Genomic DNA, 23276 nt, shown 5'->3' with positions numbered 1-23276 from the left:
TGCTATAGATTAACCTATGCCATCTAGTGGCTGGATCTGGAGTTTTAAATTGCATTTCTGAGCATAATAATGGATTTTTGCCTTCAAACTCCTCTTTGACGTTCACTATAAAACCTATTATACCCAAGCGTCAGTGTCCTCTTACATTTTTATGAAAGTGCGTGGTATAACCTTTCAAGCTCCTGGATAGTTGTGCCGGCTCACACGTGAGTTTAGAGCTACCAAGGTAGAGAAATCTATTGCTGTAGCTAAGTAATGTTTCTTTTGAAGAATGGTTCTATTAAAGATTTATGTGTTGTGCATAGATTTCCATATGGTATATTCTCTCTCCTTGTGGCAGTGGAATATTTGAGGCTGAAGTTGCCTTGCTCTTAAAGAGATTTTAACCAAAATCCATTTAACCTATCAACCTAGCGTGGAGGGTATTTAGTACAATAATATACCACACATGTCTGCATTGATCCATGTAGCTTTACAACTATCCAGCTGGATGTTTCCAAAGTACACAACTGAGGCTACTTTGCCTGTATAGGAGCTTTGTGGGTGCCATTTCGGCTTATCATCTGTATACATTGCACACTTCATTTGACATTTGCTTTTTTGTGAGTGATTGGCACTTGTAAGGATGATTGCATGCATTAAACTACTGTTTGTTTTGTGAGAAATCAACATACTTTACTGATGCTCTTTTAACCTCAAAAACATGTGAACTGACCACATCTAATCAATGCAAAAAGGTGCAATTACTGTAGGAATCTTGTTTATTTTATTTTCAGAGCATCTCCTTATGTTAAATGAATTACTTAGATGAAGCTTTCCACATTGGCTCAAAAGTTGCCCTGTTCCACTTATTAAGTACTAAAGAGGCCCCCATTTTGTGGCAGGTATCGAAGGTAGCAGGAAGATGGTTTCTAAATGCTCTAAGAACATTCATAGAAGTCACTGTAAATAAAGATCTCTCATGTTGTGAGCTGCCTACTTAAGAAGAACATGCTAATCAACACTGCCATGATTGTGTACTGTATCTTGTTTTGATTTTGTGTATATACATAGTTTTATATATCCCCGATTTGGCATTTCGGGTGTCAGAGCACTAAAAATGTTCATTAATTTTACATGGTTAGGAAGATATCTGTCACACGACCAAAAGATAGAAACTGAAACTAAGATTTTGAATTTTCTTGCTGTAAATCCCATATAGACACATTTGGCAGAACAGCATGCTCTTGTTGTCGGTCTCTTAGCATCACCTTGAATGCACTTGCTTTCCAATGACAGCTGTAACTCTAGGACTGCAAATCCCTAAGCCATCAGTGGTTAAAGACCTCATGCTTATTGAGCCACGTGAAACCATCTAAAGCAGACAAGAAAAAAAAACTTCTCAAAGTTGAGAACACAAATCTGAATCTTGTGCATTAGCTGAGCACCATATTAGAGACTATCAGTCATTCAGTTAAAAGGTTTCACAAGCAAAATCTTTTTCTCCATAACCAGAATTTTTGTAGTGCACTGTTTCCTTATGGTACTTTGGGACTGCAAGCTGGGATTTCTTGTGTTGATTGATGATACTGTATGGCAAGTTTGAACAAGGGCTGCTGAGGCTAGGAAAATCTGCACCATTAGATGTATTTCTGAAAACAAATTCCATACTTTGGAAACAACATTTTTGATCTTTCTGATAGATGGATAATTTCCTATTTAACTTGAAACTTATTATTAAAGATTTTGGGGATCCTCCCGTCAAGAAGTTAGCTACCTTTGGTAACGCTCTTTCGAGTGGATACACTAACTGCAGATTCCTCACCTTCAAAATATGCTCAAGGTGGCAGGCTGAATCTGGAGAACTTTTCACAAGTGCTCCTCTCCTAAGCGTCGGTAGATGGCGTCATGCGTGATGGCTCTGTCCTACCACAGAAGTGACGAAGCGTAGCCATCCGTAAGCGCCACTCCTGCATGTTCATATAAGTTTCTTGTCTTTCTCCTTCCCACATCCACAGAGCATAAAACAATTGTTGATGGCAGTGCGATTATTGTTGACTTAGGACCTGTGTAGATTTTAAAGTGACCACAACACAGAATGGAGGAAGAAGGAGGGCAGTGAGGAATATGTGGTTAAAAAAGTGTCCTTCCAGCCAAAATTGTCTGTCAAGCTAGTAAGTAGTGCTTCGATGCCATGAGCACTGATGCCCACATCTCAGCCTTGTTGAAGACAGGCAGCCCTCATGCAAACGCCTTGGTAAAAGTCTTAGCGCCTGGAGGAATGTGCTCTAGGACCCTGAAGGCCATTTACTGGCCCATGCGTAGCAGACCTGGATTCAGGCGGCTATCCACCACACCAAGGTCCTCTTTTGCACAGCCTTACTCTTCTTCGTTATAGAAAAAACCCACAGAGTTGACCATCGACCTGATGCAGTCTGATAAAAATTCAAAGCCATGTTGGAGGTCCGACTGATGGCACTTCTCCTCTTTAAAACGGTGTGGGGGAGCAAACAAAACTGGCATAGTGACTGATTGCCAAACGTGGACAGGAGTCACAACCACTGGGAAGAAGAGCGCTCAAGTCTTCAGCATCAATTTGTCCAGAAAGAAGGTAGTGTATGACAAGTGCATTTATGTGCCTACAGTTGACTTGTGTGACTAGTTGACATAATTGCGATAACGAAGGCAGTTTTCAGGGTCAAGAGAAGCAGCAAGCAACTATGCTAAGGCATGAAGAGCGTACACATAAGAAATGTCTGCCTTGTTGCTGAGATGGGAGATCCTCCCTGAAGTGGCAGACTGATCGGAGGACAGATGCTCATGCTTGGGAATTCAGGGTACCACACTCTCCTGGCCTACCCTGGGCAATTAGGATGACTTGGGCATGGTCCTTCTTGAACTTCAGAACTTGGGATAGGAGACGTAGTGGCGGCAAGGAATACCCTTGTTCCATTCCAGCAGAAATGCATTGCCTAACAAGTTCTCTTGCAGAAACTCAACGTGCAAAATGGTTGACACTGCACATTCTTGAAAATGGCAAAAAGATTTAGGCAAGACTCCCCACACTGATAGAATATGCCCTGCGCCACCTCAGGATGCAGATGTCATTTGTGATGTGCCAGAGGACATCGGCTCAGCCGTTCCGCTCTGGCACTAAAAGACCCTGCCGTGAGAAAGTGCCCTCTTTCTGCATGGTTACCCCCATTTTTGTCTGAATTGCTGATGTGCTTTGACTGAGGGTGCCCTGGGATCCTGCTAACCAGGTACCAAGGACCTATGTTTTTTCCCTAAAACTGCATTGAAGCCTAAACCCAATTGGCATCTCTGGCCATAGCTCAGCCCCAAGTAAATGATACCAGGGGAAGACAGGGCACTGTGACCAGAGAAGGCCACCCTTAGAGGTCCTGTACCACCACACACACACACTGCCTTGCAAGCTGCGTGTCTTGGTGCAGAACAAAGTGAAGAGTCGATATGGCACACATCTCTGTGTGCCATGCCTACAACCCACTGCCCTGGCATAGGTCAGTCACCCCTCTAGCTGGGTGCACTATACCAGTGGTGAGGGTGCAGGTGCATGAGCCCTGTACCACTACAGTGTCTAAGTCCATTCTTAGATATTGTAAGTGCAGTGCTGCCATTCAGAGTATATGGTGCTGGGAGTTTGTCATTACAAACTCCACAACACCATAATGGCTACACTGAAAACTGAGTTTGGTATCAAACGTCTCAGGACTTTAAACCCACACTGATGCCAGTGTGGAATTTAATGAGAAATGCACACAGTGGGCATCTTAGAGATGCCCGCTGAAAACTAACCTACCACTAGTGTCCAGGCTGAGTGGCTGCTTTCAGCTGCTACCACCAGACATGCTTCTGGACCCCTGGATCGAGAGCCTGCTGCTCTCTGGGGCCTGAAACAATGCACATCCTGGGATGAGGTGCCAAGCTTCCTCCCCCAAAATGGGCAGGGGTCACGAAGGTGAGCTTCCCCAGGCCACTTGCAACTCTCAGCAACTGGTCCCCACTGGTTCTGACCCCCTCTTTGGACATGAGAACCGGCGGGAAAAACAAGTGAGGAAGAGAGGTGTGCCCACCTCTGCCAATTTCACCCCTCAGGTGGGGGAGGCGAGGTGAAGCACAACTCTCAGTCCACGCCATCTTGCAGATGGAGGGACTCAGGCAACCAGAGACAGGCTTATGCCCCTCTCCCACTGGATGATGGCATAATAGGGGGTGTACCCACCCCAGGGAAGAGACCCATTGGTCCCTGCCTTTTACCTACCTGTAACGCCCCTGATTCTAGTATTTGGAGGCACCCCTGAACCTTGCTTCCTAAGACAAGAAAAAACTACAAGAAGAAGAAGGACCGAACAGCCGTGTAGCAGCCAACAAGAGGAAGACGTTCCTACCGGCCTGTCTGCACATCAAACCTGCTCCTGCGAAATCCCGGTGTGTCCTGCAGCCAGCAACCTCGAAAACCCTGGAGGACCTGCCTGCCTTTAACCCCAAAGACTTTGTCTTCTGTGCCCCGGCCGGAAACCGCACATCTGCACCACCCTGCACCGGCCATCCATGGCCCGAGCTCGAGAGGGCAAACACCACGAGGAGTTCCCCCGGCAATCCTGACCCGAGGTCTGGCGACCCCTGACCTGCCTCAAGCCTCCAGCAGACGCCTGCAGCCTAAATCCAGAAATTCTCCTCAACCACGAACAGGAGCTGGTAAGAAGATCCGACCCCAAAGGGCACCCCTGTACCTTTCGCCCCAAGGACTTGTGTGACCAAACAGACGGTGCCTAACCAACCTCTAACCTCTCGAAGTGGTGGTCGCACCCAGAAGACCTTTGTCCCTAAGCCTGCAGTGCCTTTGCAAACCGGAGGTTCCCTACTGAGAACAACAGGGTGCCAGACGTTGAAACAGCACCCAGCACCTGTCCGCCCTAGTGCCGCTGAGGGTGCACCTTTGGTGCTACTTTTTTCCCCATTTGCCCTGAGCTAAAGTCCAAGAGCTTTGCTCCCACAACCAAGTGGCCTGCTTGCCAGTAGCCACCAACCGGAGGCCCCCTATCTCCCATTGGATAACATTGGGCCTCAGCACTCTGCACCCTAGTGTCGCTGAGGGTGTAACTAGAGTGCATCCTTGACCCTCGGGGACCCCTGAATCTAACCCCAGAACCTCAACTTCCACTACCAAATACTTCCCTCAAAATCGATAACACTATTTTCCTCCATAGGATAACATTGACTGTTTTTCTGCGAAAAATTCTAAGAGTGGAGTTTGAGAAACTAAAATAATTATTTAAAATTGCATAATCTAACAAAAGGAGAAAGCTATTTACCAGTATGCATCTGTTCTTGGCATGTAGAGATGCAGATTACTACACTTAGCCCTAGATCGCCACCTGGTGTTGGGCTCGGATGATTGCATGTTGTTGTCGTCTTGGAAGAAGTCTTTTGTAGTCACGAGAAAGGTAACTCCTCCCTTGGACGATAGTGCGCAAGGGCATCGGCTCCATCCTCAGATTGTTTTTCGCCATGATGGGAATTGATGGAGTTAGTAGAAGTAAAGAAAAGGATGTCCATGCGTGTGCATCTAAGTAAGATAAAACTGGAACAGATACAGGTAATCTGCAGCTCTACATGCCAAGAACAGATGCATACTGGTAAGTAGCATTTTCCGTTCGAGGCATATGAGCTGCAGATACTTCACTTAGCATCGATTGCGCAGCAGTGTCTCCCCTAGCGGTGGTCATCTGTATCTGTTGCAGTAGTTTGAAAGAGAGTTTTAAGGACAGCTTGGCCTACTGCAGCTTGCTGCTTGGTTTGCACATCAATATAGTAGTGTTTAGTGAAGGTGTGTGTTGTAGACCATGTTACTGCCTTGCATATGTCCTCTAGGGGAATGTTCCCTAAGAAAGCCATAGAGGCTCCTAGTTTGTGTGTGGAGTGCGCTTTAGGAGGAACTGTTAATGTACGTTTTGCTTTTTGATAGCATATTTGTATACATTTTACAATCCACCTTGCAATTCCACCCTTAGAGATGGGGTTGCCTTTATGAGGTGGAGAGAAAGACACAAACAATTGTTTTGTGTTTCAAATAGATTTGGTTCTATCTATATAGTAGAGAAGAGCTCTTTTAACAACTAGTGTGTGTACAGCACTTTCTGCTACAGAGTCAGGGTTTTGGAAAAACACAGGTAACTCTACAGATTGGTTTAAATGAAAAGGAGTAATGACTTTTGGAAGGAATTCAGGATTAGTTCTTAGAACCACTTTGTTACGATGTTGTTGTAAAAATGGTTCTTGTATTGTGAAAGCTTGTATCTCACTTACTCTTCTAAGAGAGGTAATAGCAATAAGGAAAGCTGTTTTCCACGTGAGGAATTGCAATTCACATTTGTGTAAAGGCTCAAAAGGAGGTCTCATGAGTCTTGTAAGAACAACATTTAGGTTCCACACTGGAGAAGGTGGTAACCTGGGGGGAAAGATTCTTTTTAATCCTTCCATAAATGCTTTAATAGCAGGCACTCTAAAAAGAGACAGATGTTGTCTGTTTTGTAAATACGATGCAATTGCTGCCAGGTGCAGGCGTATGGATGAATATGCTAAGTTACATCTTTGTAAATGTAAAAGGTATCAAATGATATTCTGGATAGACGCGTCCAAGGGATCAATTTGGTTATTGTTGCAATAAATGGCAAATCTCTTCCATTTAGGAGCATAACAAGCTCTGATATTAGGTCTCCTGGCCTCTTTAATGATGTTCATACAGTCTGGTGGTAGGTTAAGATAACCAAACTCTAAGACTTCAGGAGCCAGATCGCTAAATTCAGATGATTTGGGTCCGGGTGTCTGATGTCTCCATGGGTCTGCGTTAGCAGGGATGGTGTGAGGCATAACTTTTGGCGTGGAACTAGAGATAGTTCTAGCAGTGTGGTGAACCACAGTTGGCGTGCCCATGTGGGAACTACCAGGATTAATTTAAGAGACTGTTGTCTGAGCTTGCGTACTACTAATGGTATTAGTGGTAGTGGCGGAAAAGCATACGCAAATCTGCCTGACCAGTTCATCCATATTGCATTGCCCTTGAACTGCGGGTGTGGAAACCTGGCGGCGAAGGTTGGGCATTTTGCGTTTTCTTGTGTGGCGAACAGATCCATGTCTGGATGACCCCACTTGTGGAAAAATGGTTGAAGAACTTGCGGATGTAGTTCCCATTTGTGAATTTGTTGTGTCTGCCGACTCAACAGATCTGCTATCTGATTGTGAACTCCTGGACAGTGTTGTGCTAGCAGATATATATTTTGTGGAATGGCCCATCTCCAAATGTTCTGTGCAAGCTGGGACAGTTGTAGAGAGTGTGTCCCCACCTGATTTTGTATATAATACATAGCTGTCATGTTGTCCGTCCGGATTAAGACAGCTTTGTTTTGTACTTGTAATGTTTTGAGTGCTAAGAATATTGCTAGCAGCTCTAGATGGTTGATATGGAACAATCATTGTTGAATGGTCCATTGTCCTTGTGTCGTATGATGTAGGAGATGGGCTCCCCATCCTGTGAGAGATGCGTCTGCTGTGAGTACTATTTGTGGAACAGGTTCGAGGAACAGCCGCCCCTTTGTCAAGCTTTTGGTGTTCCACCACTGCAGAGAGCGATGTGTGCGGCTGTCTACCAACACCAGGTCTGTTAGTTGCCCTTGAGCCTGGTTCCACTGTCGTGCTAGACATTCCTGTAATGGACGAATCTGCAGTCTTGCATATGGTACGATGAAGATGCAAGATGCCATCATGCCTATTAGTCTCATGAACACTCTGGCTTGGAGAGAGTGTTGATGTTGGAAGTTCGTGACTAAGGCTTGAATGCTCTATATCCTTGCTGGACTGGGGTATGCTAGAGCTGTAGACGTGTTTATTGTAGCCCCTAAATACTGATGTACATGAGAGGGCTGCAGGTGCGACTTGGTGTAGTTGATTGTTAACACTAAGGGCCATATGTATGTAAATGGCATTTACCGAATCGTAAATACCGAATTTTACCGATTCGATATTTACAATTCGGTAAATGACATGAAGGTAATAATTCTTTAAATATTACCGAATCGGTAATATTCGGTAATTACCGAATCGGTATTTACCGATTCGGTAATTGCCATTGATTCCTATGGGCCTTGAGGCCCATAGGAATCAATGGCAATTACCGAATCGGTAAATACCGATTCAGTAATTTTACCGATTTTGTCAAGGGGGACAGGGTGTCACTTTGACACCCTGTTGCACCCCTGATTCTGGCTTGTGTGCAATGTGACACACATACATGCCCTTAGGGCATGTATGTGTGCCACATGGCACAGGTGTACATGCACAGATGTGCATGTACTCAGAAATTCGTTATTTACCATGCCATTGTATTTCATGGTAAATAACACATTTCTAAGGGCCTGTGGCACTGTTTCCAGTGCCACCTACATCCCAAATTTCCGATTCTGTACATTTACCGATTCGTTAATTTACCAATTCGGTAAATATACAGAATCGGTAATTTTCAGGTCCCCTACATCTGGAATTACAAATACCGGTCGGTAACGGCCGAAATCGGCCGTTACCGACCGGTATTTTGCCACCTACATATGGCCCTAAGTCGTGCAGTGTTTGAATTGTCTGATGTTTGTGTTGGACACACTGATTGAATGACTTGGCTTTTATGAGCCAATCGTCTAGGTAAGGGAAGACATGTATTTGTTGTCTCCTGAGATGTGCTGCTACTACTGCTAGGCACTTTGTGAATACTCTTGGTGCAGTTGTCACTCCGAATGGAAGGACTTTGAACTGATAATGTTGTCCTTCCAGTACAAACCTTAGATACTTCCTGTGAGCAGGATGTATCGGAATGTGAAAGTAGGCGTCCTTTAGATCTAGTGTTGTAAGGAAATCGCCTTGTTGAAGCAGTGGGAGCACCTGTTGTAAAGTGATTATATGAAAATGATCTGATTGTATGTAATGATTTTTATTATTATTATTATTAAATGAAATTTATAGAGCGCGCTGACACCGTGGGTTTCCTGGCGCTGTAAGACATCGAATTCCAGAGCTGAGGTTTAGTGCAGGGTTAGCAGGGTGGGGGAAAGAGAAAGGTTTTTAGCAACTTCCTAAAATGAAGGAGCTGCTTGATTTAATGTTCAAGGGAAGGGAGAATTTCGGGGCCAAAAAGGCGAACCTTCGTCCACCGAATTTGTTAGTTCTAGTTTTGGGTGTGATGAGTGATTTGAGATGGGTAGAGCGGAGGTTGCGGTTTGGACAGTAGGGGGTGATCAGGGAGATCAGGAAGGCAGGACTGGGGCAATTGAGGGCTTTGCATGTGAGACAGCCCAGCTTGAAGGCCACCCTTTGTTCAATTGGTAGCCAGTGGAGTTTGTACATCATAGGTCTGGCAGATTGCCATTTCGGAGATTTAAAGATGATCCGGGCTGCCTGGTTTTGGATCACCTGAAGGCGGTGGAGAAGGGTTTTGGGAAGTCCGTGATAAATGCTGTTGGAAAAGTCCAAACGGGAGAGCAAAAGAGAGATGATAACCTGAGTCAAGGTAGGTGTGGGAAGCAGATGGCTGACCTTCTGGATCTTTCTGAGCTGGAAGGAGCAGGATGAAATCACGGAGCTAATATGAGGTCGGAGGGAGAGGTCGGTGCCGATTATTACGCCGAGGCTTTTTACAGAGGTGGAAGGGGTCGGCGGGGGTCCCAGTTCGTGAGGCCAGAACTGGGTGCCACAAGAGGAGAGGCTGGAGCCTGGGAGAAGGAGCTCGGTTTTCCCGGGGTTCAGCTTCAATTGGTTGGAATTCATCCAATCTTGGATGTGGAGCATGGCAGAGTGAAAGTTGTCTATTGCATTGGGGGAGTTGAGTGGGAAAATGATCTGCAAATCATCAGCATAGTTAACAACTGTAATGTCCCAATTACGGAGTGAGTGGAGTAGGGGACGGAGGTACAGGTTGAACAGAAGAGGTGATAGGGAGGAGCCCTGAGGGACTCCGCAGGTTGTGGGGGTCTTGGGGGCTGTGTAGGGGCCTAGGCGGACGGCTTGGGATCTGTCAGACAAAAAAGACCGGATCCAGCCGAGAGCGGGGTCCTGGATGCCAGCCTGTTCAACACGGTTGAGCAGGATGTTGTGGTCAACCGTGTCGAACACGGCCGAGAGGTCCAGGAGAACAAGGGCCTGGGGGGTTCCTGAGTCGGCATTTCTTCTCAGCATGTCGAGGACAGCTAGGATGACGGTTTCAGTGGAAAATGAGGGCCTGAAGCCAGCCTGATTAGTCTCCAGATAGCAGGAGGACTCTATGAAATTGGAAAGGCATCCAGTAACATGTGCTTCAAGAAGTTTTGAAAAGTAAGGCAGAAGCGAGATGGGGCGGTAATTGGAGAGTTCCTCTGGGTCCGCGCCAGGTTTTTTTAATAGCGGGACAAGGATGGCTTCTTTGAAGGGTCTCGGGACAGTGCCTGTGCTGAGTGAACTGTTCAGGAGAGGTAAGATGCAATCAGGTAAGGAGTGACATACTCTTCGCAAGACTGGGGGTGGGCAGCCGTCGTTCGGGGAACCTGATTTTATCCGGGATGCGAGCTGTCCTAGGGAGGTAGGGTTGATAGGGGGGAATTCAGTGAAAATAGGGGTGTTATTAGAAGGGGTTTCCGGGATGGTGATCTGAAAGACGGTGGAGATCGATGCCTTAATTTTGTTGATTTTTTCAACGAAAAAAAGGTGGAGGGCATCACAAGATTCTTGGGTGGGGGTCTGGCCTGGAAGGGTTCTGTCGTTAGATGTCAATTCATTCATGATTTTGAAAATTTCTTTGGATTTATTGTCTGAGGAGGAGATTCGGTCCGAGAAATGGGAAGATTTGGCAGAGACTATAGCAGTTTTATAGTCTCTGCGAGCTGAGATATATTGTAATCTAGTTTGTTCGGAGTAGTTACGTCTCCATGCCCTTTCTGATTGACGTACCTTTAGTTTCAGTTTTTTAGGTCATCCGAGAACCATCTGTGGGAGTTTTGGTGTCTGGTCGGGGGGAATTTAGTGAGGGGGGCAAATTTGTCACTGGCTGACTGCAGCCAGAGGGAAATGTCATTTTCTAATTTATCTACATTAGTGCATGGAACCAGGGCAGGGCAGGTGTCTGACAGATTTGCAAGGAATCCTTCGGCGTCATAAGCATTCCATTTGCGGGATAGACCTCCGGCCATCAGTGGGATGGGGGAGTAGCCACTGATCGAGACAGTGGTGTCTATTAAATGGTGGTCGGACCAAGTACAGGGTGAAACGGAAGGAGGGGAGAGAATGAGGTTTTGGGTCCATATTTGATCTAGAATGCAGCCCTTGATATGTGTAGGCGAAGAAATTTGTTGGGACAGGTTCAGACTGGTGAGGGCCTTGAAGACCTCCGAGGCGTGGGGCCCGGCATTGATGTAATTAAACCAGTAATTAAGGTCGCCAAAGAGGGCGAATCTGGGATGGGAAGTGAGGAGGTTGATCAACTGGTCAGACAGAGTGGCCGCGAAGGTTGGCATCGGTTGAGGGGGGCGGTAGAGAAGAAAGAAGGTTAGGGCCCCGCTATCCGTGTTTAAGCTAAAGATGAGATTGTCAACTCCGGGAGGGAGATGGATGAGGTAGAGGTGGAATTCAGGTGTTTGGAGATTATGGCCGCTACCCCACCCCATGGCGGTTCCCTGGCCAATCAGCGCGAAGGATGTCATAGTCTGGGGGGAGGGCTGCAAAAATGTCGGGGAGTGAGTCCGCGGTCAGCCAAGTTTCAGCAAGTAGGAGGACGTCAGGTTTTTCGTTGGAGAGAAGGATAAAGATTTCGGCGTGATGTTTTACTAAAGATCGAGTATTTAGATAGAGAACTCTAATAGTGGTGTTGTTTTGAGTGGGCAGATTAAGGGGTGCGGCCGAGTTGGTGAGAGGCCGATCTGGCTGGGCGATGCCGGTCGCGAGGATGCGTCTGATGGTAGAGGGGGGGAGTGTGAGGTTGGAAGACTGTAAATCCCTTAAGAAAGTGGCCGAATATGTGATGATATGGCCAGCCTGGCAGGCCCCTGGGCCCGGTCTGGCGTGGACAGGCGCAGACGGGCTTGCCTTAGGCGCGCCTTCGGCGCGCCCGCTGCGCTCGTCCGCTGCGCTTCCTGAAATGACACATTTTTATGGGAGTCGAAATGCGGCAAGAGGGGCGTGGCCTAAAAGGGGCGTGGCCAGCGATCTCGCCAGTAATGGCGGCGGGGTGTTATCCTTTCCGCAGGGTCCTGTGAACAGCGCTAAGTCCGCTGAGGACTGGAGAATGTGGCCCCAAGGGGAGCAGATGGTGCAGCAAGTAAGAACAGAAAGACAATTTTAAAATGTAATGCAAGTTTCGCCTACTCCCGGCTTTCCGCCTCAGGAGGATAGATGTCAGACCGCGCTCGTAGTCAGCGAGGTCTTAAGTAAAGAGGGCGGGGGCGTGGCCTAAAAGGGGGCGTGGCCAGCGATCTCGCCGGTAATGGCGGCGGGGTGTTATCCTTTCCCCAGGGTCCTGTGAACAGCGCTAAGTCCGCTGAGGACTGGAGAATGTGGCCCCAAGGTGAGCAGATGGTGCAGCAAGTAAGAACAGAAAGACAATTTTAAAATGTAATGCAAGTTTCGTGATTGAGGGGCCTGTGGTCTTAGTCTTAGTGTCCCGTTCTTCTTGGGTATTAGAAAATATAGCGAGTAAACCCCTGTTCCTTGCTGTTGTAAAGGAACTATTTCTATTGCGTCCTTTTGAAGAAGCGACAGAACTTCTTGTTCGAGCAGAGTAAGGTGTTCTGAAGACATTGGACGCTGCCTGGGTGGTATGTGTGGAGGGGTTGCTATAAGTTTGAGGCAGTAGCCATACTGGATAATTTGTCTTACCCACTTGTCTGTTGTGATGGAATTCCAGACAGGTAGGAATTGTGTTAAACTTCTTTCGGTTTCGGTGCTGAGGGAGCTGGTGGGATCGGCACGTGCGTCTTGCTCGGGACAGAGCAACCAGAAGGCTTAATTACTTTCTTCCGAGCCGGGCTCAATGGGCAGGCTTTCGAAGTGGTTTTTCGGTCGCGACTGGGCCCTGTAGGCGGAGTGTTGACCTTTGCCTTCAATGTGGGTGCTGTCTGTGGTGCAGGGGCAGTAGTACTCACGCGCTGACCCAATGGTATGGAGTTGTCTGAGTCGTCTGCCTCTGAAACTATTTGGAGATCATTGGAATCTTCTTCAGGAACGATCGGAACCTCCTCGTCGAAGATATCCACCAGTTCCGGAGCTGATCTCTGCATGTCGTGTGGAAGGGCCCTCCGAACTCGGATGGTTTTCTTGGATAGAAAGGACGCACAGGCTGTACAGCTGGATTGGTCGTGGTCTGGCGATAAGCACAGGTTGCAGACCTCGTGGTGGTCACTGTGTGGAAACTTTGCTCCACACTCGGGGCATCTCTTGATTGGCGTCCTTTCCATGAGGTTTAGGCCTCACGGCGTGGATAGGCCAAACGGCCCGCATCGACGACCGGAATCGAGCTGATGGAGTCAAAAACGATGTAAGTCGAATCGAAGGTAGTTCGGTAACGTTTTCATACGTTTTTTGCGCTTCAAAGTGCTTGAAAAGAAATATGCTACTTACCAGTATGCATCTGTTCTTGGCATGAAGGGCTGCTGACATTCATATCTGTGCATAGATCGCCGCCTAGTGTTGGGTCCGGATGATTGCACATTGTTGTTCTGGAAGAGTCTTCGAAGTATCACGAGATAGGTGGCTCCTCCCCTGGACTACAGTGCGCATGGGTATCCTCTCCATCCCCAGATTGTTTTTCGCCATTGTGGCAGAGATGGAGTGTAATACTGAAAGTGATGACCATGTCTGAAAATGATTCTGAGAGCTACAGCTGCGACAGGCACCGGGGAGGAGTGCGGGCGATATGAATGTCAGCAGCCCTTCATGACAAGAACAGATGCATACTGGTAAGTAGCATATTCCGTTCGAGGCATGAGGGCTGCTGAATTCATATCTGTGCATAGAATAAATAGCAGTTACCTCCTTACCGGCGGGTGCCCGTGCCAGCTGCCGCAGTCTGAAAGAGAGTTCTGAGAACAGCCTGTCCTACAGCAGCTTGCTGTTTGGAGTGTACATCTACGCAGTAGTATTTGGTAAATGTATGTATGGTGGTCCATGTGGCTGCTCTACATATATCCTCTAGAGGAATGTTACCCAGGAAAGCCATGGAAGCCCCTAACTTGTGTGTGGAATGGGCTCTAGGGGGAACTGTTAATGTGCGCTTAGCCTTTTGATAACAGATCTGGATACATTTAACAATCCACCTGGCTATACCTGACTTGGAGATGGGGTTGCCTTTATGTTGTGGAGAGAAGGCAACGAACAGTTGTTTAATCTTTCCAAAGTCTTTTGTCCTGTCGATGTAATACAGGAGAGCTCTTTTGACTTCCAAGGTGTGCAGTGCTCTGTCTGCCACTGAGTCAGGGTTAGGAAAGAAAACTGGCAGTTCTATATTCTGGTTAAGGTGGAACTGCGAAACTACCTTTGGCATGAATTTAGGGTTGGTGCGAAGCACCACCCTATTTGCATGGATTTGCAGGTAGGGTTCCTGAATTGTGAGGGCTTGCAGCTCACTGACCCTCCGCAGGGATGTAATAGCTATTAGGAAGGCCACCTTCCAGGTAAGGAACTGTATTTCACAGGAATGGAGTGGCTCAAAGGGTGGCCCCATGAGTCTGGTGAGAACGATATTTAAGTTCCAGACTGGTGAAGGGGGGTGTCTGGGAGGGATTACTCTCTTAAGTCCTTCCAAGAAGGCTTTAATGGCAGGCACCCTGAAAACGGAAAGGTGCTGCCTGTTTTGAAGGTAAGCGGCTATGGCCGCCAGATGGATCCTGATGGAACTGTATGCCAGGTTGCATTGGTACAGATGCAACAGGTAACATATGATGTTTTGCGTAGATGCGTCCAACGGATTAATGTTATTGTTGGAGAAGTAAATAACAAACCGCTTCCATTTGGCTGCATAGCAGGCCCTGGTAGTCGGTCGTCTTGCCTCCTTGATGATGTTCATGCACTCAGGAGTCAAGTTCAGGTATCCAAACTCTATGACCTCAGGAGCCAAATCGCAAGGTTCAACAGTTGGGGATCTGGGTGCTGAATGTCGCCATGGCTCTGAGTGAGGAGGCTGGGAGTGAGTCGCAGCCGATGGTGAGGCACCACTGAAAGTTCCAGGAACGTGGTGTACCAAGCTTGCCGTGCCCACGTTGGAGCAACCAGGATGAGTGTCATGGAGTGCTGTCGCAGTTTGTGCGCCACCAGAGGTATGAGGGGGGCGGGCGGAGAAGCGTACGCAAATCTGCCTGACCAGTTCATCCATATCGCATTGCCCTGAGACTGCGGGAACCTGGCGGCGAAGTTTGGGCATTTTGCGTTCTCGCTTGTGGCGAAGAGGTCGATGTCTGGATGACCCCACCGTTGGAAGTATGGATGGAGCACTGACAGGTGGATCTCCCACTCGTGCATCTGATGACTGTGCCTGCTGAGCAGGCCCGCCATTTGGTTGTCGACACCCGGAAGATGCTCCGCCATGAGGAAGATGTTCCTCTGAATGGCCCACTTCCACATGCTTTGTGCTAGGTGAGACAGCTGCGGGGAGTGCGTGCCTCCCTGTTTCTGGATGTAATACATGGCGGTCATGTTGTCCGTCCGGACTAACACGACCTTGTTGCACAGGTGCAACTTGAATGCCTTCAGTGCCATGAAGATTGCCATCAGTTCCAACACATTGATATGCATCCTCTGCTGTTGTGCTGTCCATAGTCCCTGCACTGTGTAGTGGAGGACATGCGCTCCCCAACCCTGGAGAGATGCGTCCGTCGTTAGCACTATTTGTGGGACAGGCTCTTGGAACGGTCGTCCCCTGCAAAGGTTTTGTGGATTCCACCAATGCAGAGACACTAGGTCTTTCAGATGTCCATGAGCCTGGCTCCACTGACGGGCTAAGCATTCTTGAAGGGGACGCATGTGCAGCCTCGCGTGCGGGACTATGAATATGCAGGATGCCATCATGCCGATCAGTTGCATGAACACCTGCGCTGGGAGGGATCGCTGAGGTTGGAACCTCCGGATGAGCATTTGCATGCTGTTGACCCTGGCCGGGTTCGGCTGCGCCGTGGCCGACTGGGTGTCTAGTGTCGCCCCTAGGTACTGTTGCACATGGGCTGGTTGCAGGTGAGACTTTGCGTAGTTGAGTGAGAACCCCAGACTGTGAAGGAGGTGAATGGTCCGCGACATGTCGCGGCCGCACTGTATGGCAGATTTGGCCTGCACGAGCCAGTCGGGGATACACGTGAACACCTTGCCTGCGAAGGTGTGCTGCCACAGTCGCTAAGCACTTGGTGAAGACCCTGGGAGCAGTAGTGACCCCGAACGGCAGAACTTTGAATTGGTAATGCTGATTGTCGATTGTGAACCTGAGATATTTTTGAATGGGAATGGGAATGTGGAAATATGCATCCTTGAGGTCCAGGGTGGCTAGGAAGTCGCCCTGACGGAGCAGCGGCAGGACCTGTTGTAAGGTTAGCATGTGAAAGTGCTCCGAAAGGATGTATTGGTTGAGGGGTCTGAGGTCTAGAATGGGCCGCAGGGACCCGTCCTTTTTTGGAATCAAGAAGTACAGAGAGTACACCCCTGTACCCCTTTCTTCTACAGGCACGAGTTCTATGGCTCCTTTTTGCAGCATGGGGAGTACTTCTTGCTGCAATAAGTGCGTGTGCTCTGCGGACATAGGACGGTTTCTTGGGGGTATGTTGAGGGGGGTGAAGGTCAGTTCTAGACAATAGCCGTACCGGATAAGTGGTCTCACCCACCTGTCTTTTGTGATGTTTTCCCAGAGTGGCAGGAACTGCTGGAGTCTCCCCCCGACAGGTGTTAGATGGTCGGGGGGCAGTGACAAGAAGTCACTGTTTGTTGGGAGTGGAGGACCTGGCATTGTTATTGCCTCGGCCTCTCCCTTTGGCGCTGTTCCCACGGTATCCACCCCTGGTGTTTTTAGTGTAGGCAGATTGCGTGTTGCCCTTGGCGTACTGGGAATGCTGTAGAGTCTGTCCTCTTGTTGCTCCCCTGTTACCGGAGCGACGAAAGGAACTGCCCCGAAACTGCTGGGACTGGAGAGTCCCCCTTGGATTTCGCTGTCTCAGTGTCCTTTTTCATTTTCTGAAGTGTTGTGTCAACTTCCGGTCCAAACAGGAAGTCCGGATTAATCGGCTGATTGAGAAGAGTAGTTTGGATCTCGGATTTAAACCCTGAGATGCGCAGCCATGCATGGCGTCGCAGCATCACGCTAGTATTTACTGCCCTTGCTGCAGTGTCCGCTGCGTCCAGTGCACATTTGATTGACGCATTGGAGATCAGTTTCCCCTCTTGTATAACCATTTCTGCTGCTTCTCTGTACATATCAGGCATGTGCTGCAGTAATTGTTCTAGGGTGTCGTAGTGCGCCCTGTCGTATCTAGCCAACAGGGCCTGTGTATTGGCTATTCTCCAAATGTTAGAGGCTTGCGCTGCCACACGCTTCCCAGACGCTTCAAAGATCTTGGACTCTTTGTCCGGAGGGGGGAGCGTCACCAGTGGATTGAGAGTTAGCCCTTTTGCGCGCATTAGCCACCACGAGGGAGTCCAAGGGGAGCTGGTCTTTGATATAGGTGGGGTCCACTGGGGCAAGCCTGTATTTCTTGTCGATCCAGGGGTTGATAACCCTGGCTTTGGTTGGCTCCTTGAAAATGGCTGTGGCATGCTTGAGGACCCCTTTAAGCATGGGCAGAGTCTTGGTGGAGCGTTCAGATGTGGAGAAGGTGTCAAATAAGAAATCTTCATCCACTGGCTCAGCATGCATTTCGACGTCATGGTTAAGGGCTGCCCGCTCTATTAATGCATTAAATGCTGCAGTGTCCTCAGTTGGAGATGGTTTCACATTGTAGGACTGTGAGTCTGCAGTGGTATGGGGGTCATCAGGGTCATCGCCTTGATCTCCTGCCCCTGCCCATTGATTCGAGACATCCTGATCAGTGTCAGTGTTGTAAGAGAAGGCCATTTGGCCATAGTCCACATGCAAGTCCTCCTCACTCTGTGCTGGAGAATGAACAATATGGTGCGAATAGTCCTGAAGAGGTTCAACAAGAACCGGTGAGGTAGAAGAGACCATCTTCTTTTTGAGGAGAATCCTGTAACCTTCCAAAGGATGTTCAGGCGCGATCTTCCGCTTGTGGACGGTAAGCCTGCCCGACTTCGAGTCAATAAACAGTTTTGCCTGGTTGTCGTAAGAAGGCTCATGATAGACCTGTTCATGTGAGGACACCTTCGCCATCTTGGAAGCCTCGGTGGTGTCACGGCGTTCGAGATGCATTGGGCGGGCCGTGGGTGGAAGCCCAAACTTTATAGGCGTCGAGCCCGCAGGGTTCGAACCAGAAGCGGCTGTTTCGGGTTTCTTCGACGCGTGTGTAGGCCGCTCGCTTGACCGTGTCGAATCGAGCTCCAGGCACGGAGCACCACCATCCTTGGGCGTCAACGACAATTTCGGGGCGTCCTCGGTCGTGGCTTCGACCCACTTTCCAAGCCCAGTCTTGAGTCCTGAGAGGGGTGGCTCAAGACTTTTACTCAACTGAAGGCCTTTGCCCTTCTCGCCATGTTTGGTCGTCGACGTCGGCGCCGATGCCGAGCCCTTCGAGGCGACGTGCTTGCTGGTCGAGCCCTGCTTCGAAGTCCCAGTCTTGGCGCCGACGGGTATCTTCGGCGCCGAAGGATCGTCGACAGCCTTAGAGGAGGTGTTCGTCGACGTCGAACCGACCTCCATCTTGAGTAGTTTCGGTTTCGATTTCGGCTCCGTCTGTTTCGGTTTCGATTTCGCTGAATCGACCGATGGCTCCTTTGAAAGGGTCTTAGCCTGGCTATGTCGCGGGGCTGTAGACCGTGAGGAAGGATCTTGGCTAAGTCCTTTCGGCGATGCCTCGACCGGAGCCGGAGTGGGCTGAATGTTAATGATAGGCCCCGTAACTGCGGGCGGACTCGGTTCTCCACCGGAGTCGTCATCAACGGCCGCAAGGGCCTCATCGTCGTCCCCTACCTCGACGACGTCTTGGTCGTGGACGAATTCCTCGGCTGGCTCGTCCACCTCGAAATTGGAGACCTGCTCCGACGCCGGTTACGACATTTCTTCGGGAACGTCCTCTTCTACCTCTTCCTCATCTTGGAAGAGTTCCTCGTCCCCGGCATCGAAGATGTTCGCAGGTGCTGGTGCCGACTGTTGGGCCGACTGCCTCGCCGCGCGTCAAAGTTTAATAGTTTTCTTTGAGCATAACCTCGAGCAGGCGAAACATTTTGACTCATCGTGGTCGGGGGACAAACATGTATTGCACACTGGGTGCACATCTAAGTTCGAATATTTGGAATTACAAACGGGGCACCGCTTAAACGGGGTCCGTTTCATCGTCGATGTAGTCTGGGCCTGTGTTGTCGATAGAAATACTTCTTTCGACGTCGACTGAAGAACCGAAAGGGCCAGGCACCGAACGAGACAATACCGACGCTATGAAGGCCTTTTGGCCTTAGGAATAGAAAGAGTACAAGTTTTTTAACTGGAGTTGAGATTAGACATCCAAACCCAATGGCGGAAAAAAACAATCTGGGGATGGAGAGGATGCCCATGCGCACTGTAGTCCAGGGGAAGAGCCACCTATCTCGTGATACTTCGAAGACTCTTCCAGGACAACAATGTGCAATCATCCGGACCCAACACTAGGCGGCGATCTATGCACAGATATGAATTCAGCAGCCCTCATGCCTCGAACGTCTATTTCTAGCCGGAGCGGAAAAAGTTCATCCGAACCCAGTGGCGGAAAAAAACAATCTAAGGATGGAGCCGATGCCAATGCGCACTATCGTCCAAGGGAGGAGTCACCTATCTCGTGACTACTTGAGACTTCTTCCAAGACGACAACAACATGCAATCATCCGAGACCAACACCAGGTGACGATCTAATGCTAAGTGTAGTATCTGCAGCTCATATGCCTCGAACACTATTTTACTTACCTGTTCTCAGGAAATGTCCCAGAGTAGTATCCAGGTATACTACTCTGTGTAAGCTAGTAATCTCAAAAGTTACTTACCTGCTATTTTACAAAAAGTCCTATTTAAGACTATGTACTGCATTTAAGAAGTATTGCATTTCTCTGCATCCATACTGTAAATCAAACCAAAGTGCATATACAATTATCATTCAAACTGTATTACAATTGCATTACTACTGTAAAGTATTTATCAGTTAGCTGTGCCAGACTTGCTTGGTTCTAGGGAATAAAATAACTAAAAGAATATTTTTTATGCAAAAACAATTGGTCTGAAATTCAGTCCTTGAGTGTGAGAATTCATTTGCTGAGTGTGTACAATAAATGCTTAACACTGTCCTCTGATACTGCCTTACTACTCAACCACACTATCCCAAATAGAGAGTGAGGTACTATCTAACTTTACATCCGCCTACCTTTGGGGTTCCACTGGACTCTGTGCACACTATACCTCACTACATCTGCCAAGATGTACTGCTGCTCAAGGCAACCCCACAGAAGTAAAGCCCTTTGCACGGGACCCAGGACCCCACTCTGCCCTTCTTTTTCCAGTACCAAATGGCGGTGTTGTCTGTGCGAACCTGCACATGCCTCCTCGTCCAGATACAGGAAAGCATGCAGGGTAAAGTGAATGGCCTATAACTTCAGTAGATAGATGTGGGGCTGATTCTCAGCTGCAGCCCAGAGGTCTCTAGATGACTCCCTCGTTATCCTAACTGAGTTGCAATGCATCCATCACAATTGTGAGCTCTGGGTGGGGAAGGGAGAACAGTCTGGTTCAGGACAATCTGGGATAGGTCAGCGACTACCTAGATCTTGGTCTGTTTCTCCCAAGATTTGAAGTGAGTCGGAGAGGCAGCCTTCATGCTTGGCCCATTGGTATTTAGGTGCCACTACAGGGTAAGCGTGTGCAACCTGGCATTGGCGACAAGGAGGATGATCGATGCCAGGAGACCAAGAAGCCTCAGAGCTATCCACACTGAGACCCTGGACCAAAGGATCTGGAGGAAAGGTCTTTAACTCCACTGTCCATGAGTGAGGATCATCCCAATTAATGTAAGCCTCTGCGAGGGAATCAGTATGACTGTCCTTGACAGTTGACATGATATGCTGTCTCATACAGTTTGTCTGGAAGTGTCTAGTTCGATGACATTCTGCACAGTAGAGGTTCTACTTCCATGTTGATGCCTGATGATCCCACTGAGTCCACTCGTCACCAGCATTAATTGTACACACAGCCAATATTATGAATTTCTTTTCATTCATGTTCAAATCAGGACACAACCATACATTCGAGACCATTCAATCTCTGACTAGATATGGAACCTTTATAAGAGCCAAACACTTACAGGGAATGTTAAAGTAAAAAAGATCCTATTCAATATGAATGCATGAAGCAAGTAACTATATAACACTTATCCGAAGATTTTAAGTGTGAAGTGGAGCAGTAAGGGACTTGGAGCGAGAAAGGGATCTGTGCGATGTCTGTGACTACTTCCTACAGTCAGCGAAATTCCCCTTCACTTTTTCGTGTCGGATCGCCTTTGGGTGCATGGGGGCACATGGGTCAGACGACTTAGAGGAGTGACTGAAGCCCAGGCACCAAAGACACACCAGGTGGGGGTCCGCGACCGACACCTGCTTGCAGCAGTTTTGGCATGGATTAAAACCTGTAGTTTTTGGAGGGGACAGCATGCACACAAACACACAATTTGGAAATGTAGAAGATCAACAGAAGATAGGAGCCAATCTCCTGACCTGCGTCAGGAAGCACTGAAAGAAAGGAACTGGCATCAGCATGCTGCGGTGGCGCTTATATGTGACTAAGCTGTGTCACTTCCAAGGTGGTGCAGAGCAACAACGCCACCCACCACCGAATGAGGACACTACTGAAATAATTTGCCATAACTGGTCTGAAAACTGGGCGCAAATCCAAAAGTAAGGAATCTGCGGTTAGAAGTATCTATCAGAAACAAATTTCTCAACTCTACTACCATCAAAAAACATAGTATGAAGCGACACGAAGATCCAAAAGTTATATGTTTGATAATAAAACAAATGAAACATTTTTCAATCCAAAACCTCAAAAACCAGGGCCACTGAAGTGCAAATCTAGGATGCTCATTAATTTACTAACTTATAGTCAGACTGACAGTGCCATACTCTTCACCACTGACTTGCAAAGAATGTGCACATACCTTCACACACTAGGCTATGCTGGCACGGCAAGAAGTGGATGAGCAGGGTGAGCTCGGAGCACACCAAGCACTCCGTGGGGTTAGTCGGACTGATCGGCATGCTGAGGTTTGTCATGGTATTTGGAGTAGTATGAACACGCCGGAGATTGCAGCTTACGCCAGAACCTTCCATCGGAACCTGCTGCTGTTCCCTGGAATTGGAAAAGTTAATTTTTACTTCAAGAATAAATATAACTTTTTTGAATTGGAGGGTAGAGCATAGTGCTTGTTAAAAATTCTTAACTCAATGTCATGCTTTGCAAGGCTCAAACACCTGAGACAGGATATCATAGGAATTCAAAAATATCAGCAATGAAGTAGCTTCGAACTTTATTTTCTTCATCGACAGTGCAACCCCCCCTCCTTCTGCAATATTGCAAACCTATCCCTCTTTACTGACATCACTATCCCTCAGTTCCCTTCAGTAACATCGTTTTTAAAGTGATCACAGTCTTTTAGATTCTTTTAGTGCCATTCCTATTGACAATTTGTTTTAGTGATATGGCAAAACCCTTTATTCTATTGTGACATGAATTCTCCCCGCCTTGTGAACATCACAACACCACTCATTCCTTTGGTGACATCACAATTGCCCTTCTTTTCAGGTATTCTGTGCTGATGTTAAACCATGAATCAGAGTTATAACCAGCCATGGGTGTTCCTGGACCAGTGACTGCAGGGAGGCTACTAATGACTTCAAAGGAATATACTGGTGTCAAACATATGAGGTGGACATCTGTGGGCCAGACTTGATAAGGCTACTTAAATTAAGACTATTTGTTGCTGCTAGTAGCAGTTGTTCTCCAACAGAGTTTGGTGTAAAATAATATCTAGTTATGAAAGAGCTGCTTAAAAGACACAGCACCCACACACATATACACTAGCTCAATATACATTGGTATAGAGTAATCA

The 23276-nt window shown here is 48.0% G+C and overlaps 1 protein-coding gene across 8 annotated transcripts in view; it reads right to left on the bottom strand.

The window, feature by feature from the left end:
* Positions 1 to 23276, bottom strand: part of MIB2 (MIB E3 ubiquitin protein ligase 2) — a 402179-nt gene that overhangs the window by 23408 nt on the left and 355495 nt on the right. For all 8 annotated transcript variants that reach the window (XM_086921481.1, XM_086921485.1, XM_086921483.1 and 5 more), the window contains one exon: positions 22326 to 22516. In XM_086921481.1, the coding sequence (XP_086777607.1) occupies positions 22326 to 22516 (191 nt within the window). The remainder of the gene's footprint in view (positions 1 to 22325; positions 22517 to 23276) is intronic.

Source organism: Lissotriton vulgaris, chromosome 5 (genome assembly GCF_964263255.1).
Source record: "Lissotriton vulgaris chromosome 5, aLisVul1.2, whole genome shotgun sequence".
NCBI lineage: Eukaryota > Metazoa > Chordata > Amphibia > Caudata > Salamandridae > Lissotriton > Lissotriton vulgaris.
This window is presented reverse-complemented; position numbering and strand designations above follow the sequence as displayed.